The sequence below is a fragment of the Delphinapterus leucas genome, chromosome 16 (assembly GCF_059928025.1).
Source record: "Delphinapterus leucas isolate spDelLeu-1000000601 "Yukka" chromosome 16, BTC_Dleu_Yukka2, whole genome shotgun sequence".
NCBI lineage: Eukaryota > Metazoa > Chordata > Mammalia > Artiodactyla > Monodontidae > Delphinapterus > Delphinapterus leucas.
This window is the reverse complement of record NC_143144.1, coordinates 32,979,597-33,006,291: the sequence shown is the minus strand read 5'-3', so window position 1 is coordinate 33,006,291 and position 26,695 is coordinate 32,979,597. Positions and strand designations below refer to the sequence as shown.

Genomic DNA, 26,695 nt, shown 5'->3' with positions numbered 1-26,695 from the left:
TTTCCTTCCGCCCTCCCCACCCAGAGGGCAGATGCCTGCTGGGAAACTGTGGCCGCCCAGCTGCTGACGGCAGGGAGAATCCCAAAGCCCAGCGTTGGATGTAGGGCAGGAGGGGAGTCGGAGCTCAGAGCGGAGTCTCCAAGTGAGTCAGTGACAGGTCTGTCGGGGCCTGGTACCCGGAGCAACAGTTTTGAAGCCAGAGTCCATGGTCTGGCCTGGGGGGCATCCAGGGTGGGAGGAAGGGGGTGTCTAGTCCAACTTGGTGGGAGCAGCTCTGCCTTTACTCTGTCATTTGGGAAAGGTCTGGGGGCCAGGGTCTCGAGGGCTCTTCCAGCTTTGGGGGTCTGTGCCTCAGATGCTCCCTGAGAACAGCAGGCCTGTTCACCTTCACAGCCCCGAGACCAGCCCTCTAAAGGAGAAGGAGGCCACATCTCTTGACAGGCAGGGCTGACACCTTGCTCCGGGGGGACAGCCACCATCTCTGTGGGGGTCTGCGGCTGGCTCCCACCCTGCCCTGGCCTCAGGCCTGACCTCCATCACCCCAGTGGCACAGACACCCACTGCAGAGGCACCTCAGGAAGCCCACAGAGAAATAAGGGGTGTGGCCGAGAGTTCTCAATTGAAAGCCATTTCTGACCAGGCCCCCTCGCTAAGCTAAGCCCTGCTTCATATATTATCTTACTGAATCCTCACAACCCTACAAGGTAGGTAATGTTGTCACCCCACTTTACAGATGAGGGATTGGCAACCTGAAGGTCACACCGTTCATAAGGGGCAGATCAGGAGCTGCACACAGATCCAGCACCCTTGCTCTTAACCACTTCCCACCGTACCAGGGCCAGGCCCCCAGCACCGAGCAGGAGAGAAGGAGTGATGGAGAAATGGAAAGAGAAGGAAGATGGGGGAGGTGACAAGGGGAAAGAGGGCGGAAGGGAGGAGGGGAAGCAGAGAGAGGGAGACAGAGACAGACAGAGCAGAGGGAAACAGGAAAGGGAGAAGGAACGGCTGCAAGAGGAAGAAGGGAAGGAAGGAGAGGAGGTGGGAAAGATTCACAGGGAAGGGGCAGGGGACGAAGGAAGCGGGAGCAAAGGAGGAAAGACAGACAGGGGTCAGGGAGGGAGTGGACCTTGGAAAACCAAGAGACAGAGGGAAAGCAAACCTGCCCGCCCGAACATTAAATACCTAACAGGAGATGACAAATCAAATGGGAATTACCGCGGTAAAAACATAATTAGAAACTTGATTGAAGTTAAACAGAATTTACATAACACTGCAAATTAACTTTACACGGAAACTATTCACTGGGAAGGCAATGAAAAGGCATTTCATTAGTAATCTATATTTAAACAATGGGCACAATGGAGCTTTCTGATGAGGAACTTGGTGCCTTCAACCAGAGAGAGTGCCAAAGGCGGCAGGAAAACAGAGGGGCAGTGGATGCTCCGAGAGGAAGTAGGTGGGGCCCAGGATGGGATCCCTGGGCCTGCACACAGGGTGTGGAGCTGGGTGGACACAGTGGGCCAGATCAGATTCTGGAATAGGTTCTGCCCTTGGCTTGCTGTGTGCTCCTGGGCAAGTGTCTTACATTCTCTGGGCCTCTGTTTCCTCATCTATAAAATGGGGATGTTGAACAGGTGGTTTATATGAAGGTGCATGCAAGTCTGGATATTCTAGGAGAGGCTGGGAGATGGCAGAACGCAGCGCTGAGCGCGGGCTTGGGGTTCAGATGGACCCGGTTCAAAGCTCCACCCTGCCACTTATTAGCTGTGGCATCATGCAAGCTTCTTCCTCTCGGGCCCTGGTTTACCCATCTGTTCAATGGAGATGTCCTGCTAGATGTCACGCAGGCAGTGGAAGGACTTAGGGAGAGATTGGGTGGGGGCTTAAAGGAAAGTGAGTCTAAAGGTACAGGATTACTTGGCCCGTCCGCCTGGCACACTAATTAGATTACCCACAGCCTCCTGCCACCGGCCTGCCACAGAGCCGTGCATAATCAGAGCGGCTTCCCATGGCTCCCCCAGTCCCCATTCCGGAGTCAGAGGCACACCTCCCAGAGGGATTCTGGGGGTCACCAAGTCCCTGCCTGGCTCCATCCTATACTCAGTACAGAGAAGTCTCCTGGGCCTTTGCCACATCCCAGGCACATCGGGCTGTGTTCGCTGGGGCAGAGGGGCTGGCCTGTGCCCCTGCAGCCTGCTGGCCGGCCACATGCTCTCCCCTCACCTCCCATCCCGCCTCACAGCCGGGCTGAACCCCTGCCCAGCCTCCGGGCAGCAGCTGCTCTCTGCAGCCTTCCCTGACCGAGCCGTGGCCATTCTCTCCACCGAGAGCTGAGTACTGAGTGCGAAACACCACAGGCGCACAAAAGGCTGACCCTTCCCCACCCAAACACGTGCGCGTTTGCCCACTAGAGGTAGTGAGTTCCTCTGCTGTAACTGAGCGTGAGCGGGCAGCTCTGACACACTCATAGTCCAGGAAGTTTCGACAGTTTCTTTTAAGATAAAGGATCCAGGTAGTGCTTAGAGATTCAATAGGAAGCTGTTGGGTGCCCTTCCCCTACCGACAGCTCCTGAGCTGCTGCCTTGAGCCCTGTGTTTTCAGACAAGTGCTCTGGGCAAGGGGGAGGTCTCAGGGGCCCAGGAGCCCCAGAAGGACGGTGGGAGGTCAGGAGGGGTAGGCGAAGCTTCTTAAAAGAAAGTGCAAAGTGCGCAGACATCAGCTGAGACCAGGGAATGCCAACCAGGGTGACAAGGAAGGTCCCCAGACATGGGGTCATTTATTATACAGCCCTGCCAGACACCCATGGGCCCTGGCCTCTGTGTGACCAGGTGTACAGAGGGGAGCTTCTCTGGTCCCTTCTCCCTCTCCACCACCCGTCTCCAAATATGGCTCTGTTATTAAGGCCTCGGAGCCTCTGTTATGCTGTTCCCTCTACCGGGAGTGTCCTTTCCCCAATTTACCAGCAAAATCTTCCTGGTTCACGAAGAGCCTGTTCCCTCAGCTCTCCTCCTTCCTCCCTGGCTGCACCTTCTCCATCTCCTTTACCGCCTCCACCCCATCTTCCCTCCCTCTAAGGGCTGGATGCCCCGTGACTCAGACACAGGCTTCTGAAGCGCCCTCTCTGCACTCACTTCCAGGGTGACCTCATCAGCCTTGTGGCTTGCGGCGCCATCCACACACAACAGCTCCCGCATTTATACCTCCAGTCGGGACCGCTCTCTGCCTCTCAGACTCATATATCCAATTGCCTTCTCAACCTTTCCACTTGGATATCTCAAATGCACCTCAAACCTAACGTGTCTAAAACACAGCTCCTTGGCTGCCTTCAGCCCTCCCTTCCGGCGGAGAAAAACAGCTACCTCTGTTCTCCCGGTGGCTCCTGTCCCAAACCCAAGAGCCTTCCTGGACTGTCCCCCCTTCCCTCATCCTCCACGTCTGATCCATCCACAAGCCTGTCTGCAGGGTCTCTGAAATACAGTCAAGACTTTGATACTTTCCACTGCTTTCCCTGCAACCCTAGTCCAAGCCACCACCACCTTCTACCTGGATGTGGGCAACAGCTTCTCAGCCATCTCCCTGCTCTCCTCTTGTCCGACTATGTGAGCGGGTCCTCCAGGATCTCTCTGATTTCCCCTCCCACCTCCACTTCCCTCCAGCCACATGCATCCCTGCTACTTCCATGAATGTGCCAAGTGCACCCCGGTTCACTCCCTCCTTGCATTCATGTCTCTGTTCAAATGTCACCTTGTCAGAGGTCTTCCTTGACCATCCTTTTTCAAAGAACACTTTACTCATGCTGTAGTCTCTGTTTCTTTCTTTTTTTTTTTTCTTGGCTGTGCCGCGTGGCTTACAGGATCTTAGTTCCCTAACCAGGGACTGCACCTGGGCCCTCCGCAGTGAAAGCACAGAGTCCTAACCATTAGACAGCCAGGGAAGTCCCTGTGGTCTCTGTTTCTTTAGTGCCTAATTTCCCTTCTTAAAACTTGGCATCATCTGACATGATATATCACATTTTAGGCATTCATTATCCATGTCTCCTCATGAGAATGTCAGCGCCACAGGAAAGGGAGTTTTGTCAGTTTTATTCCCTGAGGTGTCTCCAAAACATCAAGCGGTTCCCAGCAGGGAGACTTTCTCAATAAACAATTAGGGCATGAATAAATGAACAACGCCACCTCCTCTGGGAAGCACTCCCTGAATGCCTGCCTGCATTACCAGCACGTGGCCCCTCCTCCCTTCCTCATGCAGTCTCAGACACTACAGGGGCCTTGAGCACTGACCTTATGGAATTGAGCCTGGCTCTGAGATCATGTATCAACCTCCATCGTAGAGCGCACCACCTCCAGGGCACGGCTGGATCTGATTCATCTTCAAAACCCAGCCTTTAGTGCAGGGCTGGCCTGGTATAAGAGCCAGTGTGTGTTTGATGTGTGAATTCACGAGTAAATGGACGGTTGGAAGAATGGGCAGACAAATAGATATAGACAGACGAATAAACGGATGGATGGATGAGGGAATGGAAGGATGGATGGATGGGAGGATGGTGGGACAGGAGGCAGGCTGGGTGGGAGGATGGACAAATGAATAGAGGAATGGATGGATGATGGGTGGATGGGTGGATGGATGGGTCCCACCATGGGCACACAATAAAGACTCGTGGTTTATTGGGCTCAGACTTCCCTGGCCAGACCAGTGTAGTGTGGTAAAAGCACAGAGGCTGACAGAGCGAATAGGATAAAGCTGAGCTGCTGCGGTGTGGCCAGAGCTTGCTGTGTGAACCCCCGCAGGCCCATTAACTTCCCTGGGCCTTGGTCTCCCGGTCTGAAAATGTAGATGATAATTCTTGCCCAGAGCTGCCAGGGAGATCACTCTGGAGTTTCAAATCCTACCACCAAGGAGACCGCAGCCACAGCTCCAGTGAGACACATCTCCAGCCAGGGCTGCCTTGGAAAATCCTCCCTTCTCAAACCCTGTCTGGCCCTGCAGACCCTGTGGCCTTAATGCTATACCCCCAAGGGCTAGGACCCTTGGCTATGCCCCCAGAGTTCAGACTGAGCCAGGCTGCAAAGATGGCTTAACTCCAAATAACAAGGAGGCCCAAGTGATTCACAGAATCCTCGAGAATTGGAGTCAATGGAGGACCCATTTTAGAGATGGACAAACTGAAGCCCAGAAGCATTTTGTGCTGGACACACACAAGGCATTACAGAGAAGCCCTGAAGCCCAGGGCAAGAAGGGCTGGGCGAAAAGGCTGATAACCCTTGGCTGTGGCCCTGCCCCATCACTACCGGCTGCCCCAGCTTGCACCGGCCAGGTTTCAGGTGAAGGGGGCAGTGCAGCCCAGGCATCAGGGCGTCGGGGGTCTGGGGTTACCTTTCTAGGTCTGGCAGCTGAGTGATGGACGGCGGCTCGAATCCTCACACCCCTCGCAGCATTGGTCTGATGCCAACGGGCCTCCTCCTCCTCGTCCTGGGTACGCAGGGAGAGAGACAGGACACGTGTGAGTGGCCAGGGGCACAGACGGCAGCCCACTCCCTCCCACCTCTGTCACCACCGGCGGGCTAATCTTGGAGGCCTCTTGGGCCACTTAAGCACGCCCTGGGATGCCTGATTTATCGGAGCCGGCTGTCTTCCCCACCCTGCCGTGCTCCACCTGGCAAGCCAACTCCTCCTGGTGGCATTCTTAAAAAAAAAGTGCAATCTATGTAAGTTTTGTTTTTTCTGGGGCTCGGGGGACCTTTGTGCTGTTGTCTTTTTCTTCCTGGTGAGAAAGGTAGAAAGCCAGGGCCTTCCTGTGCGGCCCCAGGCACGGTGACAGGGAGAAGCTGTCGGGGGTATTTTTAGCCGGGCCTCTAAGCCCTCGGTGTTCTCTCTGCACCATGCCTGGCTTCGGGGAATTATCTCACACGGCCGGCCGGTTGGCAGCCACTTCCAAAGCCACTCTTTGACCCCTGCCTGGATTCTTTCCTCATTAGGAATCGTTCACCAGATCTCTGATGAGCACCTGGAGTCATTTTACGTGTGTACACCTCCTCGGAAACCCAGCTCACGGCCCGCTCATCCCCTCCTGCCTGTGGGGCTGGACGGTTCGCCTAAGACTGAGGCCCCGGGGCTTCCCTGGTGGCGCAGTGGTTGAGAATCCGCCTGCCAATGCAGGGGACACGGGTTCGAGCGCTGGTCTGGGAAGTTCCCACATGCCGTGGAGCAACTAGGCCCGCGAGCCACAACTACTGAGCCCGCCTGCTGCAACTACTGAAGCCGGCGCGCCTAGAGCCCGTGCTCTGCAACAAGAGAAGCCACTGCAATGAGAAGCCCGCGCACCTCAACAAAGAGTAGCCCCCACTCGACGCAACCAGAGAAAGCCCACGCGCAGCAGCCAAGACCCAACGCAGCCAAAAATAAATAAATTAATTAATTAATTAAAAAGAAAAGACTGAGGCCCAGAGTCCTGGAGGAGGCCCAGGAACAGGGTTTACAGCAGAAAAGAGCCCCAGTGTCCCCCAAACTTCAGGCCTTCTCCTACGTCCTTCATGACCCTGGGTCCAAGCTGAGTCCTGTCCATACGACGACTTAATTAATACTTGCCTCTACTTCAATGCATTTTTTTTTTAGCTCTAATGAATCTGGCCTTGTCCAAAAGGAACATATCTGTGAAATCATGGGTTTGATATGCTAGTTATATATTTCTCATATACCTTAATAAATATACAACTAATGAAACAAACATCTATGTTCTTTCGGGTACTAATTCTAGAATCGTGTCACAGGTTACTAGAGTTATGTGGGCCAAGCTCTGGCAAAGTCACTATCATTTATCATCCCTCTCCTTGCACGGAAGGAGAAAGAGGCGTGGGGGAGGGGTGGTTGGCCAGAGGAGTCCAAGAATAGGTTAGCAAGTAAGGCCAAGGGAGGTAAGGGGGTCAAAAACATGGTATGCTGGAAGCTCTTCCTACTGTCCTTCCCAGCACTGGGCGAGACCATTCCTTTCCCCAAATGTGAATTTTGCTGTGAGGATCTAGATGGACGGGCACAAGGCCTTGTGAGGTATTTGGTTTCAGGATGGGATATTCCAACGGAGGGCTACAAGCTGTGCAGAGCCCCAGGGTCCAAGCAACCTCTGCTCCTCTTCCCAGCAAATTCTGAGGCCTCTGGTTCACCTTCGCCCCCTTCCACCAGGCTCCCCCAGGCTGGCGTTGGTCAGCAGGGGCTAGAAGCTTAATCCCTTCTCCAGTTAAGATTTGGAAGCACACCCTGGTGGCGCAGTGGTTGAGAGTCCGCCTGCCGATGCAGGGGACACGGGTTTGTGTCCCGGTCTGGGAAGATCCCACCTGCCGCGGAGTGGCTGGGCCCGTGAACCACGGCCGCTGAGCCTGCGCGTCCGGAGCCTGTGCTCCGCAACGGGAGAGGCCACAACAGTGAGAGGCCCGTGTACCGCAAAAAAAAAAAAAAAAAAAAAAAAAAAAGATTTGGAAGCACAGAGCACACCCCTGAGCCCCGCAGCCTGAGCTCTCGCTCCTCGGCTCCCGTGGGCTCTTGGGTGGCCTCTGGCACTCTCTGGGCCTGGGTCTCCCCACGTGTGCCTTGAGGGATAGACCCTGGTGATCCTGGAGGCCCTGCCTCACAGCTCAGGGGCTTCACTGAGCTTCTCCATTTTCTCCAGCTCGGGGACCCCTGGCTGGGCCCCAGTCCCATGCCCCAGCTGCCCGCCCCTCCCGCCCAGAACAGGATGTGGGTGTCAGGAGGTGAAGGAGAGTGTAGGGTCGGGGTGGGGAGTGGCCTCAGGACTCAACTTCCTGCAGCCTGATCGCTTTACCACAGTCAGTTGGGCCCAGGACCGCACAGCTGTGAGTTATAAATGTCCCTGTCAGAGCCCGGGCTGGGAGGCCCTGCTGCGGGTAGAGGCGCCAGGGCCCACGGCGCCCACTCCTCTGGGGGCGTCCCCAGGCGAGGGCCCATCCTCCAGAAGGCCCTCCCCAGGCGTCCAGCCCTCACGACCTCTGGGCTCTCTCGACCCCTCTCTGAGATGCCTGATGCGACAGGGTCTAATACCACCTCCCCTGCCCAGTCTTCACCCCTCCAGGTGCAAATCTTGTGGTTCCAGCTACCTCAAGAGCTCTCAGAGGGCAAGGGCCATCCCGGGTCTCCACCTACCTGATACTAAACCTGGGGCTTGGCACAAAGCCAGCCCCCCTGCCCCGCCCCCCGGCCACAGCCTCCAGGGCAACTGTTCCAACTCAGCAGCCTGCTTCCCACGGCCCCAACCGCCCCTTGCGCCTGCCCGCCCAGTGTGGGGGGAGGGAGGAGGTAGGGGATAGGGCTCCAGCCTGCAGTGCAGGGGCCGTCGGGCCCTAGGCACAGGCCTCTGTGCGCTGAACATCCAGGGTCTCTTTCAGGAGAGGGTCCCATTCTCCCTGCCTGCCCTCCTTGGGGCTCCCTTGACCTGGAGTGCGGGGTGTAGACCACAGTCTGGGGTGCATACACAGCTGGCCACAGGGTAAGAAGTCAGGTCCCTCCAGCCGCAAGGCCGCATCCATCCTCCTGGGGGGCCACAAGGTGGGCAGCACAGGGCCAGGCCCCAGAAATATAATCAAGGTAACGGGAATGAGCAGGGGACGGTCCAGGTTTGCAGGACCCGAAGCTTATACTATTTTCGAGGTCCTCTTTAGAGATACATATACAATTACAAATACTTTTTTTTTTTTAGCTGCACCACGCGGCTTGTGGGATCTTAGTTCCCCGACCAGGGATGGAACCCGGGCCCTGGCAGTGAAAGTGGGAGTCCTAACCACTGGACCGCCAGGGAATTCCCTACAAACACATATTCAGAATGAGAAAAGAAATAGCAAATTCCTAGAGCCTTAGGAAGCCAGGCCCCTTTAGACAATTTACCAGAAGTGCTTACACAGAAATGCCCCTGATGGCAATCTGCCACCCTTCCCCAGCTAGAACCCTCCCCAGCTGCCAGCAAAAGGTCCACCTTCACCCAGGCGGCGCAGGGGCGGAGCCAGGTGGCGCAGGGGCGGAGCCAGGCGGCGCAGGGGCGGAGCCCGGGGCTGAAGTTGCGTGAGCTTCCCATTAAGTCCACCTGAAACAATAATAGTGCTGAAGCTGATAACAGCAATGCCCAGCGTTAATGGGCCTTTATCTGGTGCTAAGTCCTTTACGGGGGTTAACTCATTGAATCTCAACACAACCTATGAGATAGGCACTACACCATTTTAACAGAGGAGGACACAGATACAGAAAGGTTAAGAAAGCAGCCCAAGGTCACACAGCTAGGATATGAACCCAGATAACCTGGCCTTGGGGCTCTTATGAGCCCTCAACCACTCCTCTTTGCTACTGCTCTGGAGGGCCCAGGAGTTTCCCCTCCCTCAGAGGCTCCGACAGTGGCAGCGGCCAAAAGGCCGACAGTTAAGCCCCCTTCTGATAAAACCGTTCATTCATTCCACGCCAATGCTTACACCCAGCACCAAGATCTTGGCTGTAAACAGGGGCCTCCTGCTGGCCTCACTCGGCCCAGGGCACGCTGGGGTCCTCTCTGTGGGCAGAAGTGGGCACCCAACTTGACCTTCTAGGGCCAGGGGGTGGGGAGTGCCTGAGAAATGGGTCGGCCTGTCCCCAAAGAGACCCCAGCAGGGGTGGGAGGGGCAGGGTCTGTTGGAGATCACACAGCAAGCTGTCCCACCACTTCCTCATTTACAGACGAGAAAAAGCTGCCTTGGAGAGGAGTGACTTTCCGCGGGTCACCCAGCAAGTGGGGACCCCACGTGAGGTTAGGGCTAGGCTCTGGAGGGGCAGGGCAGGTGGCCTGCAGCCTAGGGTGGCCGAGGCCCGGCGCTGGTGGGACGAGCTGGCCAGGCGGCAGTGGCGGGAGGAGGCCCCCTGCCTTTTGGCCTCCTGAGAGCAGCGCCTTTGTTCTCTCTTTGTTTTCCATCTGCCCGCGCCCCTGTGGCCTTCCAGGCTTCCCCCGATTGTGCACAGGGCGATAAAAGGGCAGATGAGCGGGAGATCTCTGGCGGCAGCAGGTCACCTCGCACAGACACCGTGGCGGCAGGTGGGAGGCCGAGGGCGGGGGGACCCGGGCCAGGAATCGGGCTCACCACCAGCTACACCGAGTGCTCCTCTGAGGGGTTCTGCATGTGGCTCTCAGAATCCCTTCAGCAACCCTGGGAGAAAAGCACAGCCCAGTCTACAGAGGAGGGGACTGATGCTCCAGAGAGCGGCAGCCAAGACCGGATTTGGCCTTGGGGATTTCCAGCGGGCCGTGCTGACCCTGGCCCTGACCTGTCTCCAAGCCCAGATGACACCTGGTCTAGTGGAAGCTGTTCTCCCTTTGCGTCTAGAACTGGCTATTTTCAGGCTGTCCAGGAAGAGAGAGGAGTGATGAGACTGGGTCTCACCCACCAACGCCTGGGGAGGCGGGCTGGCCAGGGAGCCCAAGAAGTCACCCACACCTGGTCAGGTGGTATGACAGGGAGCAGGGTCTGACTTCCTGGCCCCTGCCTGAAACGAGAGTCCTGTTTACTTTTTTTTTTTTTTTTTTTGCGGTACGCGGGCCTCTCACTGCCGTGGCCCCTCCCATTGCGGAGCACAGGCTCCGGACGCGCAGGCTCAGCGGCCATGGCTCACGGGCCCAGCCGCTCCGCGGAATGTGGGATCCTCCCGGACCGGGGCACGAACCCGTGTCCCCTGCATCGGCAGGCGGACTCTCAATCACTGCGCCACCAGGGAAGCCCCGAGAGTCCCATTTAAACTGCCTCTAGGGCAGAGGAGTCCTCTGTGGTAGGCTAATTCCCACTGACCGCAGGGCTGGGGAGAAGGGCATGATGCAGAGGTACTGTCGGCTTGGCCATGAGATGGGGCACTGGTGGCCTACAGGCCAGGGACTGGCCAACCCTGCCCTCGGGTTCCTGCTGCTGACCCCGGCCTCGCCGCTTGGCCTCTGACCTGTGTTCTCAGACCCTTTACGAGTGTGTCCCTGACTTCAGTTATTACAAACTTTAAACCACATCATGTTTCATCTACATCGTTCACATATTGTCCTTTAAATCACTTTGCTTTGAACCAATCAACTTTCGTTTTATTTAACCTCATCTAAAGCAATATTGTCTGTGAAATCACAGGTTTGATGTACTAATAATATTTGTTCGTAATTCACATGAAAATAAACACATAATGTTAAGATTTGAGATTCAGACCCTCACATGGGTCCCGGTGGTCCACAGCGTGCAAGGCCTGGGCTGGGAGAGTGAGCCACGGTAAGTGAGGTCAGGAGGCTGGTAGGACAGAGCCCTGGCTGGATGGGGAAGTGGGAGGAGGCAGAGGTTCCCAGAAGGGCATGTGGAGGGTCTGCTTTGGGCCATGGGCTCAGACCAGACTACTTCTTTCTTCCACTTGGGCTGGACTTTGGTCCAGATATTTCTCTAGCTGCAAACAGAGCCTGCAAATTCCTCCTGACAGTAGCTCTACACAGAGGGAGCACTAGAGGAGGAGCCCAAACACCTGGGTCAGGGGTCCATCTCTATCACTGTCTGACTTGGGGACGCTGGACCTCTCTGAGCCTCAGTTTCTCCATCTGTACAGAAACAGTGGATGAGCCAATGGTTCCTCCCAGCTTTATCGGTCAGACCGCAGCCCCCCTGAACCCTGGTGACGTGTGGTGATCCATGCGACCCCTGGGCTTCAGACAGACCCTCTAACCACCTATGTGGACCTCCCTGGACTCTTTCCTCCCACACCTGATCGGGGGCCTCAAGTGGCATCTGGGATACAAAGGGGAGACAGGGCCAGCCTGTGTGACAGCTATAAAATTAGATAATCAGCTAATCACCGGCAAATTAGCATCCCATCTTTACATAGAACAAATATAGTATTTACGTAAAAGTTGTTAGGAGTTCCTCTCTTTTTAATTAGCAGAAATAAATGCAAAATGAATGGTAATTAGGCAGCTGACGGAATCGGTAGTACAATTATTCTTGCAGTGCTCCGAGGAAGCAGAGGAGCCTGCTTATATAGTTTATTTATAAAACAAAGTTAGCAGGCACAGAGGGGCGAGGCCTGGGCACTGCTGGGGGAGGGGTCGTGGCTGCAGGGGCAGGGCCCTGGGAGACGAAGCTTCTGTGCCCAGGGAATTGGGGGGATGGTGCTTAGCACTAGGCTGTGAAAGTGCACCACCATGGCCCCCACATGTCTATTTCAGGCCCCACATGTGTCGCTGGGAATGGCCTCCCTGGCAGGAAGTAGGCTAGAGCAGTGTGGAGGGGCTGGGAGCAGCTGTTCTGTGCACTCCTGTCTGTCTCTTTCCCTCCCCGGTCCCCACTTCTCTCTTCTTTGCTGGCCCTATCTCTTCACTAAGCGCTTCTCTGTGCTGCACCCTGAGGCATATTCTCTATAATGCTCTCCCTTTCCTCCAGGAACTCAAGGGGAAGCAGGTCTAGGAAATAATGCACCCAAACACAGTGGGTTTAAGTTCCAGATCAGTGGAGCATCCAGTGGGAGACAGAGGCAGGAGTCTTGAGAGGAGGCAGCCCAGAAGAAGAGACAAGAGTTGGGTTTTGCAGGACGCATAGGAGTTTCCTGAGAAGTTGGGAAGTAGCAGAAGGACCTGCATGTGCAAAAGCGGGAAATAAAAACAGCATTCTGCAACTGTAGCAAAGAGTGCCTCAGGGCCAGTGGAGACTGGAGAAATAAGCAGGGGCCTCATTTCGATGAGTCTTGGATGCCAGGCTAAGGGTTTGGACTTAGTCCTAGAAGCTGTGGAAAGGTCTGAATCGAGGAAGTCGGGCAGCCCCTTCCTACTCACAGTTTTTTTCTGAGCATCCCCTCCCCCATCCCAGAGCCAGGGGGAGGGCCAGGTCGACAGGCCATTAGAGGCAGCTGGTCCAGCTCAGCAGAGCGAGCATGGAGCAGGAGGCTAACCTGATTAGGAGGGACAGGAGGTTTGTCTGCGGGGAGGAAGGGAGGGAGGGTGACAGCTCTGAGGGCCAAGGGAAGGGGGGCACGCTGGGCCACTCTTGGGTCTCCTGAGTGAGGGGCCTGTCTTCCCCTACAACAGAGCCCCTGCCCTGCCCCCAACCCTAACTGCTGGGGGGGGAGGGGAGCCAGCACTGCCTGAGAGGCCTTGCCCCCCATCTGGGGTTCAAACCCCAGCTCCACCACTGCCTTGCGCTGTGACCTTGAAGAGCCATTCCCAACTCTGGGCCACATCTTTGTCTCCAAAACAAAGGCCTGAACTAGACTCAGGAAGAAGCAGTGGCCAGTCCAGCTCACAGCCCCATCCTGGAGAATTTTCCGGGCATGGGGTTAACTTTTAGGGATGTAGGTGAGGCAGGCACTCCAGTTTGCCCCAGTCCCAGCTGTTGCCTCCTGCCTTACCCCAGCCCAACTCATGGGCTTGTGTGGCTGCTGACCGTCCCTCTCCAGTGACTGCCCATGACTCAGGCCGCCCGGCTCAAAGTTGGGAAGAATAATTCCTGTCCACCCAAGCCCGGGGGTCACTACAAAACTCAAACAAGCCATGATCCCGGCAGTGATCTGAAGGGCAAAGCCCTGAGCAGTGGTCTGACTTTGACCCTGGAGGGTGGGAAGGGTTTCACAAAGGGAAGTTTCACGTTCCCCAGTGGGGAGAGCTCCCTCACCTCTGAACCGCCCCTTTAAAAAAGCAGCAACGCAGCCTTTGCCTGAGCCGTTACCTGCTGTCACTCAGGACCATGCTCTGAACTTGTAAGGGAAGACAAAGATCACACCACACTGCTTCTCTGCTTTGCAAGTTGCGCTCCTGCCTTCGGCCCAAATCGATACAATTCCCCGCTATGACTGTTTCACCAGCACCAGGGGCCGGGCCCCTGGTGATGACATTCCACCCCTGGAGGAGGATGCTGAGGGTCCTGCTTCATCACACAGCCTCAGCCCCACTGCAGCAGCTGTGAAATGTCGGGCGGGGGTGGTGTGGTGATGGGGGGCTGTGTGGGTGGGGAACAAGGGGGCTGCCCAGAGCTGCTGGAAGTGCCTCTCCAAAGACAAGCCCAGTGCTATTCATCAACTGGTTTTCAGGGCTGTGAGAAATCAATGGCATTTGTGCTGCAAACTCATCATTAGGACAGGAAGGACTCTGCAATGGAATTGATTTGTTTAAATATAATATCACAGTTTAACAGAGAAGCCTGGGGGTGGGGAAAGGACCCAGGCGAACAAAACACAGGGACGGCCCAGAGGACCAGAGAGGAACCAGCCTTGAAAAATCTTCCAACTCAGCGGCCCAAACCCACGCCACCCCCTGCCTCCCCCAAAACCCCACGTGGACGAGGCCAGAGTGGGCACAAGCCAAGACACAGCGGGAGGCGGTTCAGGCCCGGTCTCAGACGTGCCCTTCGTCAGCTTGAGGATGCACCCAGGGGCCTAGCTGGTCACTGCTGTGTTGTTCGTGCAGGTGACTTTGGCTCCATGAATGTCCGTTCAACAGAACAAACTTTTATCAGGCACCTACTGTGCCTAAGGCACCTGTGAGGGGCCGTGGGGGAAACAGAATAAATCCTGGGCCCAGCTCCTACGGACAGGGTGCATAAGGCAAGTATGCAAGTGACAACACGAGGCTAGGGAGGGCTGGGCTTCCTGGGATTTTAGGAAATGAGGGAGAGAAGTGCTGCGAAAAAAAGGGCAAAAAGGGCATAAAGGGGACAGTGAGGGGCAGAAGTGGAAGGTGCATTCAAATAACCAGGAGGAGCCCATTTGGAGGAGAGGGCCCTCATCTCATGGATACGGTACCCGCCAGCCTGATGAGGATGGTGTTGATTAGTGGTCCCCCACCTTTATTGGCACCAGGGACAGGTTTCCTGCAAGACGATTTTTCCACGGACCAGGGCGTGGGGTGGCTCAGGCGGTGACGCGAGCGATGGGGAGCTATGGGGAGCGATGCGGAGCGATGGGGAGCGATGGGGAGCTATGGGGAGCTATGGGGAGCGATGGGGAGCGATGGGGAGCTATGGGGAGCGATGGGGAGCTATGGGGAGCGATGGGGAGCGATGCGGCAGATGAAGCTTCTCTAGAAGCCCGCCCGCCGCTCACCTCCTGCTGTGCGGCCCTGTTCCTAACAGGCTGCGGACTGGTGTCAGTCTGCAGCCCAGGGGTTGGGGACCCCGGTGCTGAGGATGACGAAAGCTGGCTTTATTGATCTGAAAATGTTCCAGGGTCCCACAAACATGTGTCATTTCAATGAATCTCACCATCTTGTGAAGAAGGAACTATTATTACCCACATTTCACAAGAGTTAAGTGACTGCCTGAGGTCACACAGCTAGTGAGTGATGGAGCTGGGGTCAGACCGCAGAGACTGTGCACTAACCGCTGTACCTCCTGCCCTCACTGGGGCTTGTCGTCCACGTGAGCTGGGGAGAAGATGGCTTCTGCCCACCAGGAGCTGGGGCATGAGATGCACTGAGCAGTTCAAGGGGGAGTATGAGGAATGGTGTGGGCTGGGCCATGCACCGGGCTGATGTCCTAGTCACAGGCCCTGCTTGGCCCTACAGTCTGGGTGAGGCTGGAGCACTGGGTGCAGAACTGGCCTGGCACTCAGGGTGCCCGGATACCTCACACACCTCCTCTAACCTCTCCCAGAGGGTGGGAGTCCTGGGTAGGGAAAGCAATGGGCTGGGTCCTGGAAAGGCATGTCTCGGGGTAAGAGACCCCCCCATCCCCACCCCTCCCAAGCCAAGAGAGGCTCAGCCTTCATCTGAGGGTGGGGACGGCTGACTCGGTCCTTGGGGAAGGACCAGCAGCTCTGGGCAGCCTCACTGGGCTCAAGAAGGACCTTAATGTCAGCCTCTGAACTTGCACTTTATTCCTGGTGACAGTGGGGAGCCAGGGAGGGTAGTGGCAGACTAGGAAGGGCTCAGCAACTGAGAGGCAGGAAGAGAGTTAAGACCTGAGAGCCAGCAGAGGGTGGGGGCGCTGAGGGGGACACAAACCCGGAGATGGCTCGGAGGATCTAATCGACTGTGGGGGGAGGGACAGGAAGGTGCCAAGGACGGCCCGGGCATCTCCCCCAGCCCTCTGGGGGCTTGGACGCCCGGCTTCGCTGAACCAGCGGCTGCCTGAGTCAATACGAATTGACCAGGATCCCAAGGAGCACTGGGCCCCTCCCCCCAGGAAGCCCTGACCTGGGGGAGGGCGCTGCTGGCCGGCAGGCCACCACCAGCTCTGCTCTGTCCCACTGCTGACCTTTCTCCTGTGTCAGCACTGCTCTCCATCAATGCACCGGAAGGGCCGGTGCAATCTCTCTCAGCTGCCTGGGGCCAGGGCTGGGGGCGGGGGCTCACTCAGTCTTCCCTCTCTTAAGGAAGAGGTTTCTAAAGCCTCTCTAGAAGGCTGAGAGCAGAGGTGCCAAAGCCCTCAGTGCAAATCGGGGAGCCTGAGGCTGGTGAGGGGCAGCTCAGGACCCACCAGCCAACTGCAGGCACAGCCCTGGGCACAGAGAGCCCATGGGGTAGAAACCACACCCCTCCAGCTGGCTGAGGGTAGGAAGCTGGATGGGGAGACTGGAGTCAGGCCACAGGGGATGGGCAAGGATGATCTGGCGAGAAGGGGCATCTATAAGGTGTGGGAAGGGAGCAGGGGCAGGACAGGGCTAAGCCTCAAAGCCGAGGAGGGGGGCCAGGGGGGCCAGTGGGTAAAGCAATGGAATGGAGGATTAGATGGGGCTAGCTCGTCAACTGTCCCTGCGGGCCTGGAACTGAGAGGTTTCTAGGATGTGAAATTTTCAGTGCAAAGCCGAATGGCTGATCACCTAGCAGGGCTGAATCTGAATTCTGGTTTTCAGCGCTGCCACTTTCAGACTGTGTGTGACCTCTCTGGGCCTCGGTTTTCTTCATTTGGAACATAGAGCTTATAGGAGTACCTTGTGTAGGACTGTCACAAAGATTAAGTTAAATAATGTGCTTAGCCTCTGACACAACATCTGATAATAATCATTCAACCAAGGGCAGTGGCTACTTTTATTACCACGGATGGCTACGACTAGTCTGACCACTACGAGGACCAGCGAACACACACCAAGGGCTCACCCCATGCCAGGCCCTGTCCTAAGCACCATACCGGCAATGCTAATTTAATCTCACAATGCTTATTGGGAGGGGCCATTATTATCCCCATTTTCAGATGAGGACACTGAGGCGTGCAGGGGCTAAGCCACCAGCCCAGGTTCTCACAGTAGGTGAGAACGGAGCCCAGAAAACCACTTCCATTTCCATGGGGCTGACCCCACAGCCAGGGACTCGTGGGCCAATGCCGACACAATTCTGATCACACTGACCGAGGGCAAGAAGTGGATAAACATTCAGGTGGGGCAGGCCACTCTGGATGTGCACAGGAATGGGCAAGGGACCCCTGTTTTTGAGGAGATCAAGTCCCCAGTCCTCAGCCTGGGTCTTTAAGACCTTCCTCTTCCAGTCCACACACATCAACCATACGTATGAAGTTTCCAGGGTTGATTTACAAAGCAAGAGAAAGGAAAGCCCCCAGAGGCGCTCAGGCTTTCTCCTGGCTGGGTGGCAGGCAGCTCTCTTGATCTGACACCTGCATGTGACCTCACTTCTTTCTTGTAATGACACTACAAAGTCAGTTATGATGCCCATTTCAGAGATGAGAATACTGAGGCTCAGAAATGCGCTAAGGTTGCACAGCTGGATTTAAACATGCCCAGCCACAAAGTCTGGGCTCCTCTTGGCTGCAGGATGAACATGCAGTGTGAAGGCAGGAGACCATACGTTGGACATCTGTGTTGGGCATGGTACAGGACTCAAGGTGAGCACTGGATAACTCTGAGGAGGAGGGGTACTGGGAGAAACTCCAGCAGCTCAAGGAAGGGGCTCAAGCATCCAGGGGCAGAGTGGCCAGTCTGGCAGGGTACTAGACCCAGGGAGAAAACACGGTTTGGGCAGGGGCCCATCACCCCAATACCTGGGGGATAGGTAGGCCTTGCAGAGACCCCTCTTCAGGCTCAGGAGCTGAGCATGCATTGCTATCCCTGCTCTGACCCCTAGGAAGTCCTTGGCACAAGGAACCAAATGCTCACAAAGCACTTAGCTTCCAGCACCCAGGAAAAAGGTCGCCAAGGCAGGCAAGCAGGCGCTGGCTGGGCAGGGGCCCTGAAAACCTGGGCCCGGTTATTTTTAGCATCTTGATTCAAGAGGGAGGAGGCCCACCTCTCTACCAGGTAAATGTCAGCACCACTGGTGGACCCGCCAATTAAAGTAGCTGGAGCCGAGGAAGAGAGACAGTGACTCGGGGCCTCTCTCTTGGGCTCCTCGTCCCCAGAAGCTCTCTTCCTCCACCTCCTCTTCCCAAGCCCTGGAGCATCTGCTTGTGGCCCTGAAAAGAAAACGTGGCTCCGTCCCCAAAGGAGCTTGACTAGGGCCTGGAATCCCGGGCGAGTCTTGCCTTGGCCACGTGACGCTGGCCAAGTCTCATGCCGTCTCTTCTCTGACTCTAATTCCTCCCTGGAAAATGCGCCCCTGCTAAGCCCACCTGCTATTTTGAGGATGCAGGAGCCAGGGCTCAGGAAGAAGCTTTGCCATGAGGGCAGCTCGCCCTTCCTGCTGTGGAAGGGCTGTTGTGTTATCCCAGAAAAGAATTCTGGGCTTCCCAAGTGGGAACCAAAGCTGACAGAGCTGGAGCCAGCTGCTGTGCAAACTGCTGGGGGGATGTATGAAATCCTAGGTACCAGGAGTTGAGCTCCCAGCCCCGTGGCTGCTGCTCTGCTGATAGGAAAGGTGAGAGAGAGGCCACCTTGGGTCAGTGGAGGCTCAGCGAACACAACCTGGGCTGAGCCCAGGGCTACAAGGAGGGGCTGCACCCGTGGGGGCACCAGGCGCCCACAGCACCCGCAGCAAATCACAAGCCTGGTACAGCACACATAGCTCAAAGGCTCACCTCCTCTCCGTCAGGCTCTGAGCGCACCCAAAGCCTGGGGGAGGTCCACCTACCCCCATCCTTGCCCCACACAGCTTCTCTAGAAGAAGGAAGGAGGCAGTTGGTCACAGGAAGGAGAAGGGAAGCCCATCTCTCAGCCCACCCCCTCCCCCTGCCAAACTCTCAGCTCTGGAGTCCACTCTGGGTGTTGGACCCTTAGCCTGCAGGAGAGTCTGCCCCAGGGGCTGAATCCCCCATCCCCCCAGGCGGAGGGAGACCCACCAGCTCCCGGGGGAGCCTAGGATCCTGGCACCTGCTCACACCCTCCCCAAAGGCAGGCTCTCCCACTGAGGTGCTGCCCTGCTGTGGCTCCCAGGTGCCCAAAGCTCCGAGGAGATCTGACAGAAACAGGCACAGAAGTGGGCAGTGAACCTCTCGGCGATGTTTAGCATGTTAGAAACACAGTACAAACTTCCTCCTCCTTCTACCATCTGGCCTCTAGGGGGCATCTCCAACTCTATTTCCTTCACTGCCCAGTCTTGGCTCTCCATCCAGCCCCACTGAATCTGTCCCCAGCGTGCCTGCCTCAAGGCTTTGGCCCAGCTGGACCCTTTGGTTAGAATGTTTTCAGTTCACAATCATGTTCATTCTTCAGGAACCAGCTGGAACTCCCCCTCCTCCAGGAAGTCCGCCCTGACTCCTGAGTCCCTCGGAACCCCTGGAACTCTCCCTAGGTATCACAGACCCAGCAGCCTCCCGCGGACTGCAGGCCACTGGGCACCCTGCTGTGGCTCAGCCAAAGGGGCTGATGAGGGGCACGGGTGGCCCCTGGTTTCCAGAGTCCATTTTCCTTCCTCACCCCCTTGCATCTTGTCAGCTTTCCAATCGGGGCCTGACTCCAGAGCATTCTCTCTGCCCTGGCCTCTGGGCCTGCAATCTCCAGACCTCACTGGGCTCTCTGGGTAAACAGATGGGAGGAGGAGCCCTAATGGTAGCAGGTCTCGGCAGGAGGTAGTGATTACAAGAAGCGGAGTACAAACGAGGCTTAACAGAGCCAGGTCTGAGGGCGCCCTGCTCAGCTCTCCACAGATCCCCAGAACTTCCCCAGCCCCACACTCTGTACCCCCAGCTCCTCAGGGGTGGGTCCTGCCTTTCTGCAGACACCACGCTCCATGGCTGGGTCATGAGCACTGCTGCAGGTCTTGGGCCCTGCTGGCGTCTACACCCGCCATGCATCTGAAGCAGTTTAGGGTGGCAGTGAGCTCAGCCCAAAGCCTGGAGTGCCATGCTGGGCCACTTTGGGGTGTACCCTCCTACGTCTGAGCCTCAGTTTCCCCATCTGTACCATGAGAGACTGGGCCAAATGATTTCTAAAGACCATTCCTCTCCCAGGTGGCTGGGATGCTATGATTCAAATAAAGAGGCCACACTTGCAGCCCCACCCAGCGTCTGCTCCCTCCCCGCGAGGTCACGGAGGTTTTGGACCTAGGACACAGGGCATGGGCGTGGCTGTCCTCACCCTAAGTGTGTGGCTCCTGAACCAGAGGGAGACAACCTTCAGGGGGCGGGGGGACGGTGAGCAAACATCGGGGGAGGGCAAAGAACCCGCAGTGAGTAACACCCAAGGAATCCTTCTCAGCGTAGTTTTTACCAAATCCCAGTTTGTCCTCGGGGAGCCCTGTTGGTGGCCGAGGTCAGGGGTGTCTGGGGTGTGAGTGCAGCCCCACACACCTACATGGGTGACCACATACAACAGCAAGGCTCCCACCAGACTCTGGGAGAACCAGGGGTACCAGACCAGCTGCCCCCTCACCCCACAAAAGGATGCCTCCTGTCTAGCCCGTCGGCCTCCTGCACCTGCCGTGATGATGTTGCGTGACCTTGGGCTGGGCTCTGGGCCTCTCTGTCCCCACCATGTGACTGAACAGGTTTGTCCATGTCTCCCTTCCAGCCCCACCTCTGGGCTGCTGTCAGGCCTGCATCAGGAAGGGGTGCAGACGGTGGCAACAGAAGGTGGCACCTGGGCTCTGCTCTGGGGCAGCTTCGCATTTCGGCATTTTGGAAGACTGGCTTTCCCCTGGGAAAGAGCCCCAGCCCCTGGCCCAGGAGAGGCCCCACAGGTGCCTGGGTTGGTGAAGAGGAGGCAGTGAGCCGGAGGTGTGGCCAGCTGGAGTACACAAGCCCCAGCCCTGCCCCTCCCTGATCGACAGTCTCTGCGTGAGCTGTGAGCTCCCGCTTGCAGGCCAGGGCCAGCCTCATGGCCTTCACAGAGGAGCTGCCACTTCTCCACGGCTCATTTTGGCTCCCTACTCTCTGCAGGACCAAGGTCAAACTCTGTGGCCCCCAGGAGCTGCCTCAGAGCCTGCTTCCAGTTGTGGCTGAATGAAGCTTCCTCTCCAGCTGGACTCCAGACCTACCCCATCAAGTTGTGTAGAAACCCCAGGAAGACCCTACTCCTTCACTCCTCTGTGTAGGGATCTAGCCCCCTCCTCCAGGCAGTCTCCGCTGGCTGCCTCCTCCAGCATGGGGGAAGAGCTGCCCATCCCAACTCCTACTGCCTTCACCCGCTGAGAGCACCCACCTAGCACACGCTGCACTGTAGACCGTGTGACCTCCACTCAAGCCCAGGGCTGTGCTCAGCTGATGCTCAGAGATTCACTTTTGAATGCCAGTGCCTAGCACAGTGCTGGAGCCCACTGTGGCTGACGGAGTGAATAGTTCACCAAGCAAACACACATGTACCTACCAGAGACAGTCTGATGTAGTGGGGAAAACACATATTATTGTGTCAGGTAAAAGTGGGCTGAATCTCAGCTCCACCAATAGCTCTGTGACCCTGGATACATTTCTTAACCTCTCTATGCTTTATGAGTTTCCTCTTCCACACAGTGGGATAATCCCAGCTTCCCTGGGTTGTTGATACCCTTGAGAACACTGCAAGTCACCCTTGTGAATCCTGACCTGTCCCAGCAGAGCCTCTGGCTTTATAGACCAATGAACAATTGTTCAGAGAGGGAGAGCGACTTGTCCGAGGTCACACAGCAGGCCTGCAGCAGGACCGAGGCTTGAACCAAAGTCCTGCTCAGAGAGCCCGTGAGCACAGTGGCCCACCCTGCTGACCCAAAGGGCATCCCACATCGGGCAGGAGTGACCAATGGGCTATGGACTATTTCCAGCTCCAGGTTGGGGTAGGGGCTGTAGGGTCAGGGCTGGCTGCAGAGGCAGGGGCTGGAGAGGCCTCCTGGGCTGCAGGCAACAAATTCCGGGGAGGGAGAGGAGGGTGTGCATTCTCAGCTGGTGCTGGATACTGACAGGTATGCCATAAGGGGGCCCTGGGATCCCAGCTCTGTGTGGCCATGGCCAGGCCCGCTGTGAGCTGGGCTTGGCATTCAAGGTCTTCAAAGCCAGCCCCAAACCCGGCTTGCGACATGTAGCCCTGGAAACCTATTGACTGACAGCTGACGGTGTTCATGCTGTCAGCATGAAGCCACAAACCCGGGGCTGGAGGGGCTGGCCAGGGAGTGTGGCTGTCACCCCAGGTCCCTGCCCACAGAGCTCTCATCAACAACTGTTTGGGATCGCCGCATACGAAACCCAAATCCAGGCCAACCCCAATCCTCGCTGTTCCCCTACAGCCTCTCTGAAATGACAATCCAACCAAGTCCCTCCCTGTGTGCCCACACCCCTGGGGATCAGCTCCAACACTCACCCCCGCCTGCTCACCCACCGTCAATGCATACGCTGTGGAGCGCTAGCCTCGTCCCAGGCACTGCTGCAAGAGTGTACATGGCTGACTTCACTGAATTCCTCACAACTCAGTGGGGTCGGTTCTATTATCCCTATTTTACAGATGAAGAAATGAGGCACAGAGAGGTTAAGCCACTCATCTGAAGTCACAAAGAGAGTAGCGTGGCAGTGTTGTAAAACCCCAAAGCCGAGGCCCAGAGTCCATACCCCTCACCACTCAGTGCCCTGTGCAGTCATCCACCAAAGGTGTTCTGAGTACCTTTGATGGAGTGCCAGCCAGAGGGGGCAGCTGTCATGCCCCTGACGGGTCATGCTCTGTGTCCAACCTTGCTGGTTGTCACGTCCCAGACCAGTTGGGGCCTTCTCACCTCTGTTTGCTCTGGGCCTCGCCTGAGCCTCAGTACCACACACGCCTGGCTCCAGTCCACCAGGTGGAGGGAAGTGGGCCAAGTTACCCACAGGTAGGGGCAGGGCTGGGGCTTGTGTACTCCAGCTGGCCACACCTCTGGCTCACTGCCTCCTCTTCACCAGCCCAGACACCTGTGGGGCCTCTCCTGGACCAGGGGCTGGGGCTCTTTCCCAGAGGGGAAGCCAGTCTTCCAAAATGCTGAAATGTGAAGCTGCCCCAGAGCACAGCCCAGATGCCACCCTCTGTTGCCATTACCTGTACCCCTTCCTGATGTGGGCCTGACCTCAGCCCGGGAGCTAGGCTGGGGGTTGAACTTCTGAGTCTCTGTTTTCCAGTCCGGTAAAGGGAATAGGACTTTTCAAGGGCTTCTCATTGGTCTCATGGGGTGTGAAAGAGCTTACACACTCTAGAGAACTCTACAGTACAAGAGGTCATTGTAGCTACTGGAGGGGCCACAGGGCAAAGGTCGGGAGGGAGGGGCTGGGGTCAGAGAAGGTTCCATGGCATCTGACCCATAGGAGTGAGTTTGCCAAGCAGAGAAGGGCAGGCAAGGGGCAACGAGGCAGAAGACTCTGCAAATAAAACAGAGCAGCCCCCAACCCCCTCTGCCCCTGTGGATTTGGAAAAGCACAAAAAAGACAGGTTTCTGAAGTATGCAGGGACAGGGCTGAAAAGGTAGACGGGGCGCATCAGAGAACCCTCAAACACCACTGCCTGACAGGAAGAGCTGTAATCCCAGCCTCACTGAAGCCACTGAACCTGGATGCTTGAGACAAGCTGGATGCTGGCACCGCTGAGGCTTCTGCTGCCGGGGGGAGGGCAACATCTCTCCCTTGGGCAGATGAGACTCACAGGGTGATGGGGGACTTGCCCAAGGTCACTGGGCCAGGCACTGGCTGGTGGAGCCTGCACATGAACTCAGTTCTTCACTTAATCTAGGCAGGGCTGGCTTCACGGGCAGCTGCACGGGGCCCCAAGCTCAGAGGGACCCACTTTGGTTTACTGCTCTAGGGCCACCCTTGTGAAATCCTTAATAATTTGTGGACCACAGGCCCTACAGTTTTGCACTGGGCCCTGCAAATTATGTAGCCGGTCCTGATTCTAGAAGATTCTGATGGACACTTTTGGGAGAGGAGGCAGAGGGCCAGTGAATGAACTGTCACTTCTCTGGGACTTTGCAAGAGCCGGGCTCTCTGCTTGGTCTTCCCTTTTTCCCTTGCCATTAACCTAGCAAATTTCTCCTTACATTCCAATTCCCAGCCCACCTGTCACCTCCCAGGGATCCTTCCCAGATCTCTTCCCCATACACAGACCTGACCCCCCACACCAGGCAGAACCCACACTTCCTGCCTTGGTCCCACGCAACAAGCCTGCTGGTGGGTATGCAAGCAGCACCTGCCTCCCCCAGGGCTAGGGCACCCCAGAGCTTCCTGCTGACCAGGTTTCCAAAGGACCATGCTAAGGACATTTTACAAAGGGGTCTCAGAGAGGAAGTTATTAGATGATGCCCAGACAGTGGACCCCAGGGAACAACCCACCTTTTTACTTGCAAGAAAATGGACACTCTTTGGCCTGGGAAGACTGGGCCAGGCTAAAGCCAGAAGCCAGGATCCCCCTTGGGAAACTCCTCTAACTTGGAGGGGCCCTGCCAGGAAGAGGGAGGGGAGGGAAGAGGAAGTCTTGAATCTGGGGTGCAGGTACCACTTCCTGGCTGTGTGGCTCACCCACTCTGAGCCTCAGTTTTCTCATCTGTAAAGTAGGCATTAAATGACCTATCCCTGAAGGGAGCTTACCAGAGAAAAGAGCACAAACTCTGGCATCTGATGGTCTGGTTTGGAGCCCAGCTTCACTACTTCTGGGCAGGTGTCCTTGAGAACCTCACCTACCCTCGACGGGCCTCAGTTCCCTCATCTAGAAATTGTTCAGTGAGGCCTCCCTCTCAGGGCTCGTAAGCTCACGGATGTAACATGCCAGCTCCCCGACAGGGACTCGTGTACGGTTGGGTAACAAAGTGGACGACACAAGACCCTGACTTCCAGGAGTCAACAGAGGAAGTGCAGCTGGGGGCAGGGATGACACAGTCCCTACCAGCTTGTCATGCCCAGGACTCAGAGGGTGCCCAGGCCCCAGGGAGCCAGGATGGAGTCCGCAGGAGATAAGGAACAAGAATAAGGCCCCACGGACACCCCACAGCAATGCCCAAGCGCCTCTACCTAACCCACAGCCTACTTTCTTCTCAGAATAACAGGTCCTATTTGTTAAGCCCTACCTTGTGCGGGGAATTTTTCTCAGCACTGTGAATCTGTGTCTCTAATCCTCATGACCACCTTGTCCAGGATGCTGGGGCCAGATGGTGACTGTTTCTGTTTCCAGTTGAGGAAGCTGAGGCCCAGAGAAGGCAAGAGCGTGGCCATGGTCACAGCACTGGCCCTCAAACCCTGCCAGTCCCCCTCCCAACATACATGCAGAGGTCAGGGCTCAGCCTTGACCCAAAGTTGCCCAGTGACCCCAGGAGCTGCAAGGTGAGAAGCCAATGACCCCTGAACAGGCCCTTCTCCTTGGAACACATCCCTCCCTGTGTGTGCATGTGAGGGCATCCCCGGGTGAATGCGGAGACGCCATGTGTTGTGAGAACTTCTGCCCGTGTATCTGTGTGAGGTGTCAACACAGAAGTTTGTGAACGTGCGCATCTGTGAGCGTGTGTCTGCAGCAAGTCTGTGCGTGCACATGTATGTCTGTAGCACGCACAAGTAATGTCTGCGTGTATATGGGTGTGAGGGAGCATGTCTCTGCACATCTCTGCATGTACCTGTGCACACACAACCAATCATGGCCATGCGTGCATGCACGTCGGTAGCCCCTTAGCATGCAGGAACAGGTTTACATGCACACGTGTGTCTGTGTGGAGCACGCATGTGCACGTGTGTTCATGGACACAGATATGAATATGGGCTGGGAGAATCCTCTGGGACTTGTATGTGTATCTATACTTCCAGGTGAAAACCCCAAGCTCATGTGTAACTATAAATCATCTTCTTCCTCAGGAAAATCTCGGCCCTCTCAGAGACATTCCAGACCACAACCTGGTCCACCTCCTCCAAGAAGCCTTCCTGGATTCCAGACTCCCAACACTTACACAGAACTCCAGCGTTAATCCCCATCCCACATCACGGCAGCTTTCCTAACCTCATGCCCCCCACCAGCCAACTGCAAATCCTGCCAACTTCCCTGCCTCAGTCTCTTATGAGAGGCCTTTCCAAAGGCCTCTCCAATGCAACCACCTTCAACAGGCCACTGTCTGACTTAGAACCTTCCATGGCTCCCCACTGCCCTTGGGATCTAATTCCTCAGCCTGGCATTTGTGGCCTTTTACAATCTTTCCATTCCCTTGCCAACCTCATCCCCTAAACTGCCAGGCTCTCCACCCAGCCTTCTTTCTCCCCATGATGTAATTCACTTTTGGATCACCTCCCCAGAATGCCCCTCTCTAACCTATGAACCCATCTATTCCCCTCTCTTGGGCTTTCCACAACTGATGTGATCTCCCTGTTTCTCCACCAGAGTACATGATGGGACAAGGCCTCCTCCCCGGCACCACAGGGCCTACTGTCAGGCCTGGAATACAGTAAGTGCT

At 56.4% G+C, this 26,695-nt stretch overlaps 1 protein-coding gene across 9 annotated transcripts in view; it reads right to left on the bottom strand.

The window, feature by feature from the left end:
- ZMIZ1 (zinc finger MIZ-type containing 1) overlaps window positions 1-26,695 on the bottom strand; it is a 230,684-nt gene that overhangs the window by 160,224 nt on the left and 43,765 nt on the right. For all 9 annotated transcript variants that reach the window (XR_016388087.1, XM_089897764.1, XM_089897763.1 and 6 more), the window contains one exon: window positions 5,374-5,469. Coding sequence is in view for 6 of the 9 variants with exons in the window: in XM_089897763.1 (XP_089753889.1) it covers window positions 5,374-5,469 (96 nt within the window). In the remaining 3 variants the exon portion in view is untranslated. Of the gene's footprint in view, window positions 1-5,373; window positions 5,470-26,695 lie in introns of those variants that run through there.